Here is an 8,062-nt window from a genome sequence, read left to right as displayed (position 1 = left end):
CCAGGAGTTGGAGGTTGCTGTGAGCTGTAATGCCACGGCACTCTACCCAGGGGGACAGCTTGAGGCTCTGTCCCCCCCCCCCCAAAAAAAAAACGGGGGTCTCACTATATTTCCCAAGCTGGACTTGAACTCCTAAGCTCAAGTGATCCTTCTGCCTGAGTAGCTGGAAGGCCAGGTGTGTGCTGACCGTTCCTCTATTCTTATATACCCACACTTCTTCCTGTGGCTTCCAAAAAACCCATCAAAATTTTTTTTAAAGTCTGGGGTGGGGGAACCTGATTACCCATACCCCACAAGCAAATCATACTTTTCTCCCTCAAAAATAAAACAAAAATAAAAGTTTATTAAGGAAGAAAAAGATATGTTTACAGAGGAAGAACAAGATATAGGTTTACAGAGCAAGATATGCTCACCATAGCCAACAAATAGGTCCCCACATACTTTAAAAAGCAGAGTCTGAAAAAGCCTAAAAGAAATGATATCCCAGTAGCAACATACACACCTAGTGTTCAGGTCTTGATTTCTAAATACCATTTTCCAACAGAAGGAACCAGAGTTCCTTGGAGAAATGGCTGATTCTAAGACTGGGGGAAAAATACACAATATGAAGCTGGAACATATTTTGTAATGTCCAAATGTAGGGAAGTGCTCAGAAAAACCAAAACAGCTCATTGATGGCAACATGTAAAAGAGGTATAGAAGCCAACTAAAGAGCTCCTAAGGACCAAACCTGACACAATTTGCACAACAAAATAAACTAGTACTGGATTACAATACAAAGTATAAAATAAATATCATGAGTTCATACTGACATAAATAAATAATTGAACAATTTCATAAATGAGAAGGGACAATTCTCCCATGCAGACAAACTGCAAATAAATTATGTAGACGCTCTATCCTAAAGGAGGGGAACACAGCTTGCCACTCCTTTAAGTGTGGGTTATGCATGATGACTTCTTTCCAGAGAGTACAGTATGGAAAGGGCAGCAAAGATTAAACTCAGCACTGGAGAAACCTGACAAACAACTTCAGTCAGGTAACCAAAGTCAACACTGACCATCATAATTTATATGTATCCTTTACATGTGATGAAAATATCCCTTTATTTCTGTAATCTTTCTCTCAAAAACCCATAATTTCAGTCTAATCATGCAGAAAAATAAGACAAACTCAACAGAGGGGCATCCTATAAAATACTTGCTAGTACTCCTAAAAAATTGTCAGGGTCATCAAAAGAAAGAAAATCTCAAAAACTGTTACACCAAATAGGAACCTAAGGAGACATGACAACTAAATGTAATGTGGTATCTTGGATGGGATCTGACAACAAAGAAAGGACATTAGGTAAAATCTAAGGAAATCTGAATACAAGATAGACTTTTGTGAATAATAACCACAAACTATTAACTATATAACAAATGTGCTACAATAATATGATGTTAACAATAAAGGAAACTATTATATATAATGAGAGGGGGTTATATGAGAACTCTGTACTATCTGCTTAATTTTTCTGTAAATCTAAAACTATTCTAAAAAGGGTAAAAAATAATGAGTAAATGAAACTTTAAAAGGTCTGAGAAAAGAAAAACTGACTGGAAAGAGACATGAGGGAAACACTCTGAGGTGAAGGAATGTTCTGTATCATGATTATGGTATGGATTACACAGGTATACACATTTGTCAAAAATCATCAATCATCAAATTATACAATATGTGCATGTCACTATGTCAACTATGCCTCAATTTAAAAGAAACATTTAAGAGAAAACTAATAAAAAGGTAAAAGAGGAGATTACATATATTTTAGTCCACATGCTCAATTTTATTCTTGATTTTATAATTTTGTACTTTATTTTAGTTTGGGGGGACATAAATTGATCAAAAACTTCTTCAAAAGAAAATAATTTTCACAGGATAAATTAAAACATTGGAACATGAAGCAGTATTTAGGATAAATGAAATAAATATAAAATGATCCATTTCATAGGCTAAAATGAAATAAATATTTGAATATGCTTAAATAATGAAGGGACAGTTAAAAGTAGGTTTAATTAACAGTGAAGTTTCATTCTCTTATGAGAACCCTGTCCTCAGTAAAATAAATCCTGTCCTAAATAAGGGAACTGGAGATGATTTAAAATCTATATTTTCACCTTCCAAATAGCAGTTAAAATTTGTATATTAAGAGAGAACAAAAAGAAATAATAATAGCCTGGATTAGTGCTTTACCTTTGTAGGAAGGATTTCCAGCAGATATCATTTTAATCATTTGCAAATTTCCAAACTACATAGACCCATTTTTCACCACATTCAGAAAGTTCAAATATGAGAGATATAGAACAGAAACACCAAAAGACCATTTCTACTAATCATAGTGAGAGTCAAAGTTATATTATTTTAGGTTTAAATCTCAACCCCTAAACGGAAGGTACTTACCAATATAATTTACACAATCAGATAAACTTCTTGAAGCAAATGGCCCTTCATATACAGTCTTACTTTTATCAAACAAATAAACCATGTAGCTATCACAGCCTCTCTGAAAAAGAAACAATTAAAATTAAACAATTAAAATTCTGTCCAAAGATCCTTGAAAATTCTAGGTTCTCTACCAGATTTCCTACTTTGAAATGCACGCAAATGAACAAAATCAATGTGTATTAGCATACATCTTATAGATATAGAATCTGAACTTTAGTTAAGGAAAAAAATACAAACTTTAGTGAAAAACAATAACCAAAACCAAAAAGGCATATATGTACACAATGGAAATACAACAGAACCTTCACATGGAGGTGACCACATCCTAATGACAGCTGACCACATCCTAATAAGCTGACCGATTTTCATAGACCAGACATGCACCATATGTACCATCAGCCTCGTTCCTTACATTGACCACCTCTGTATGGAGACCAGTTTGTTTCAGTCCTTTGGGTGGTCAACTTATAGAGGTTCTACTGTACTATTCACTAATTAAAAGGAATTATAAGTGCTTATACATGCTACAACATAGATGAACTTCAAAAATATAATGCTAAGGGCCCATAGCACAGTGGTTATGGCACCAGCCACATACACTGAGGGTGGCGGGTTCAAACCCGGCCTGGGCCAGTTAAACAACTGCAACAATAAAATAGCCGGGTGCTGTGATAGGCACTTATAGTCCCAGCTACTTGGGAGGCTGAGGCAAGAGAATTGCTCGAGCCCAAGAGTTTAAGGTTGCTGTGAGCTAGGATGCCACAGCACTCTACCAAGAATGACATAGTGAGACTCTGTCTCAAAAACAAAAAATATATATATGTATATATGTATAATGCTAAATGAAAGAAGTCAGACAAAAGAGACTACATATTGTATGATTCCATTAATATGAAATGTTCAAAAAAGAAAGGTCTACTGAGATAGAAAACAGATTCATGGATGCCTTGAATGGGCAGAATGGAGATTAATGTTAATGAACATAAGGGACTTACTGAGACGGAAATGTTTTAAAACTGATTTATAGTGATAACTATGCAACTTGGTAAATTTACTTAAAAAAATCACTGAATTGTACACTCGAAAGGGGTGAATTACCTAATACTTTAAAAAATATGCCTCAATAAAGTCATAAAGAGAAAAATAGGGGAAAAACATCATGACCACAATCATATTTTACCACTCACTTATGGGACCTACAAGACGGCTGGTCTAATTTCAAAATACTGGGCTTCAAATAGAAAAAAAGAATAGAAAGTAGAAAGAGAGAACTGGCACCAAAGAAAAAGTCTTATAAAGTTCAAAACAATAAATGTTTCATTCCTATCTTGTTCACCTAGCAAAGCAATGGTAAGAGAGTCAGAAGGCCTACGTCCTTACACTGACCACCTCCATGTTTTGACTAAAAGAATTATTAAAAGATGTGCACTGCCTCCCAAAGAATTCCAAATATGCATAAAAAATGCAGGACATGCAATTTGTCAACAGAAACAGATTCCTTATACTCTTAATTATACTAGAATTCTCTTACAACTCCATCTAGAACACATTGAGAAGCTGGCTTCCGAGGATCCAGAGAAATTCCCGTCTCTGAAAGTAGCTCTTGAGAACCAGTACTTATTCCAGTTTCACGCTCAATACGAGACTGTAGTGAATGAAGACTTTCATCAGGTGGTAGCAAAAAAGAAATTATCTTTGCAGAAGTCATATTTAGGATGTGTACTATCTGTATAAATAAGAAAAAAAGATAAACTTACTGGTCATTTGCTACATACAAGATTTAGTGCAAGAGACTAAAAGGGGATTATGAGCAAAAGGCATTAGTTCTACACTAAATAAGGTTCATTCATTTTCCAAAGTGTGATCTCCTATAACTATAAAATTATGAAAACTGAAGAACAATTTTACTTTACTACATTGTATGTTAGTTCCAACAAATAAAAGTTTAAAGTTCCAGGATTGCACAGAATCAAGAAATAAAAATCTCAGTATAAAAAAAGGCTGGGCATAGAAGTTAACGCCTATTATCCTGGCATTCTGGGAAGCTGAAACAGGTGGACTGCTTGAGCTCAGGAGTTGAGACAAGCCTGAGCAAGAGCGAATCTCATTTCTACTAAGAATAGAAAATTTAGCTGCCTATAGTCCCAGCTGTTTGTGAGGGTGAGGCAGGAGGTTACTTGAACCCAGGAGTTTGAGGCTGCAATAAGTTATGATGATGCCACTGCACTCTAGCCAGGCAAGAGATGAGTCTCTGTCTCAAAAAAATTAAAGAAAATAATATCCTCATTAATTAAATCTTTTAACCTCCATCTTAACAGAGTTCTAAGTTAAATAACATGTTAGAGATCACATAGCTAATAACTGGTAGTGCTTGGATGAACTTCTTTCTGTCTACTTTATGTTGCCTCAAGAAATAATCATCTGATATGATTGCTATGTCTTTCTTTAATAGGAAAGAAGCACTGTTGTCTGTATAAGGCCACCAAATCTCAGAGCATTGACCTAATGACCCAAAGTTAGATAATAACATTTTTATTACTTTCACCTAAAGTCTCTGTAAAAGTAGCTTGATATAGCCTATGTAAGTGTGAGGCTGAGTCAGGTGGAGCTCTACCTAGGTAACCAAGGACAGACACAAAGACAGAGATCAGTTTGAACAATGTCAACATGATTTTAAATTCTCTTCCTTCCACTGTCCTTAAGATATGCCATACAGGCTCAGCGCCTGTGGCTCAAGTGGCTAAGGCGCCAGCCACATACACCTAAGGTGGCGGGTTCGAATCCAGCCCAGGCCGCCAAACAACAATGACGGCTGCAACCAAAAAAAATAGCCAGGCGTTGTGGCGGGCAACTGTGGTCCCAGCTACTTGGGAGGCTGAGGCAGGAGACTCGCTTGAGCCCAGGAGTTGGAGGTTGCTGTGAGCTGTGGTGCCACGGCACTCTGACCAGGGGGATAGCTTGAGGCTCTGTCTCAAAAAAAAAAAAAAAAAGATATGCCATACAAAATTAATGCCTACATTTCTCCATGCCTTACAGTATAAGCAAAGGATTAAAAATATCTCTGCTGGAAATTCTTATTACAAAGGTAAAGCATTAGTCAGGCCATTATTATTTCTTCCCCCCCACTTAAAGTACAACTTTTAACTGCCATTTTCCAGCACACAAAACTAGAAGGTGCCCCCAAAATGTACACATTTTAAGAAAGGAAAAAGCTGTATTAAAATTGTAATTCAATATGTGTATATACTGATAAGAAAAGATGAATACAAGTCACATTCGACTTCTGCAATTATAAGAGGTGCTCAAAGTGGTTACCAACAGCATCCAGACACTTCTGTTTATAGCAAACTACTGTTTGAGAAAAATTGACCAAAGTGTCCACTTGTATCACTGCATATGCTGTTTCAATTCTTCCCAAAGTACCCCCAGTGTAGCCAGTTTTTTATGCCACACTACATCCTTTAAGGTTCCTCACAAGAAGAAGTCAAGGGGTGTTAAGCAAGGAGAATGTGGGGGAAACTGCACTTCTTAATCCTGGCAAATTCTCATCAAGGTAAGCTCTCATGTCTCTGTGTATCTTGGGATGAAATCTTTTCCATTTTGCTGTTTTAAGAATGCGTCATATGCTTGTTCTGCTAACTGGTGTCTCACTTGCACACTGTCTAGAAGACTTCTGTGGTGAGTGTATAAACTGGTCCAACACCATAGAAGAAGTAGCAGGACTTACTGCTGTGCAGGACTTGTTACTACGTGAGGCCTCCCTGATCCTCATCACACATCAGTGTGCACATCACACATAGTACCATGCGTCTCAAACTTACCACGAACGCATGCAATTGTTAGGCATGTTGAAGGTCCTGTTGCATACTTAAGCCTCCATTGCTATTGTACTTCTACAGTGTTCTTGAATTTTAAATACCACTTCAAAATGGTCTTGCACTCCTCCAACAACAACAAAATGGCTTCCACCATTTTCTTTGACTATCCTGCCTATAGCATGGTAAAGCTGGCATTCATTTGATTAATGCCATTTTAGAGTGAACGTCGTCCTACACATTGCTACCATAATTCAACTTTGAGAAGTAATACAAAGATAACATCACTTAAAATGTATAGACATATTTTTGGCACCCCTGGTAAAGATAGATAACAGTATAAACTTCCTTCCTAACTCTACCTTGCCTAGTTTCAACCATCATTTACATCATTGTTTTTCTTTTTTTTTTTTTTTTGAGACAGAGCCTCAAGCTATCCCCCTGGGTAGAGTGCCATGGCATCACGCTCACAGCAACCTCCAACTCCTGGGCTCAAGCGAGTCTCCTGCCTCTGCCTCCCAAGTAGCTGGGACTACAGGTGCCCGCCACAACGCCTGGCCATTTTTTGGTTGCAGCCATCATTGTTGTTTGGCGGGCCCGGGCTGGGGATTCGAACCCGCCACCTTAGGTGTATGTGGCTGGCGCCTTAGCCGCTTGAGCCACAGGCGCCGAGCCTACATCAATGTTTTTCAACCTTTTTTATCTCATGGAACACTTGAACCCATAAACTTCTACAGCATACTTAAATAAATTATGTTGATCTAAAAAAGGGTAAAATAATACTGTGCTTTGACATTCTTTTAAAAGTAATTTAATTAAGAATCTTTAAAATTTTCAGGGCATACCTAAGATCTTTTTGCAGCACAATAGCACACTAGTTAAGAATCACTGATTTACATACAGTCAACTTTGTTTCATCTATTTCTCCCTATGATTCCCCCCTTGTAGCCCTCTCCTTTGAAGCATTTCTTTGGTCTTTTAAACTCTATGAGAATTTTTTTTTTTTTGAGACAGAGTCTCACTATGTCGCCCTCAGTAGAATGCCGTGATATCACAGCAACCTCTTGGGTTTAAGTGATTCTCTTGCCTCAGCCTCCCAAGTAGCTGGGACTACAGGCACCTGCCATAACACCTGGCTATTTTTTGTTGCAGTTGTCATTTCTGTTTAGCTGGCCTGGGTCAGGTTCGAACCTGCCAGCCTTGGTGTATGTGGCCAGCACCGTAACCACTGTGCTACAGATGCCAAGCCAAGAATTTAATTTTTTGACATAGAAAAATGTGTCTATTTAAGGCAGGGGTCCTCAAACTTTTTAAACAGGGGGCCAGTTCATTGTCCCTCAGACCACTGGATGGCCAGACTGCAGGCCCTGGGACTAGTCGGCTGCTAAGCAGGACAGGCAGTGGCAGCAAAAACACCCGGTGGGCCGCATGTGGTCCTTGGGCCATAGTTTGAGGATGCCTGATTTAAGGTATACAATGTGATGTTTTAATATACACTGTGAAATAATCACATTTTAGCTAATTAACACACTTATCATCTTTTCATAGTTACCATTTTTTTTTTGGAGACAGAGCCTCAATCTGTCACCCTGAGTAGAGTGCCATGGCATTACAGCTCACAACAACCTCCAACTCCGGGGCTCAAGTGATTCTCCTGCCTCTGCCTCCCAAGTAGCTGGGACTACAGGTGCCCGGCACAGCGCCTGGCTATTTTTTGGTTGCAGCCGTCATTGTTGTTTGGCGGGTCCGGGCTGGGGATT

General features: G+C 38.2%; 1 protein-coding gene across 2 annotated transcripts in view; it reads right to left on the bottom strand.

Annotated features, from left to right (window-relative positions):
* The window catches only part of CHUK (conserved helix-loop-helix ubiquitous kinase), a 45,806-nt gene that overhangs the window by 19,149 nt on the left and 18,595 nt on the right, over positions 1–8,062 (bottom strand). For both annotated transcript variants that reach the window (XM_003787266.3, XM_023511618.1), the window contains exons 10-11: positions 4,019–4,213; positions 2,443–2,545 (exon numbers count right to left, since the gene is read on the bottom strand). In XM_003787266.3, coding sequence (XP_003787314.1) covers positions 2,443–2,545; positions 4,019–4,213 — 298 coding nt within the window. The remainder of the gene's footprint in view (positions 1–2,442; positions 2,546–4,018; positions 4,214–8,062) is intronic.

This window comes from Otolemur garnettii, unplaced genomic scaffold, assembly GCF_000181295.1.
Source record: "Otolemur garnettii isolate 467f Iridium unplaced genomic scaffold, OtoGar3 scaffold00021, whole genome shotgun sequence".
In the NCBI taxonomy this organism is placed as follows: domain Eukaryota; kingdom Metazoa; phylum Chordata; class Mammalia; order Primates; family Galagidae; genus Otolemur; species Otolemur garnettii.
This window is presented reverse-complemented; position numbering and strand designations above follow the sequence as displayed.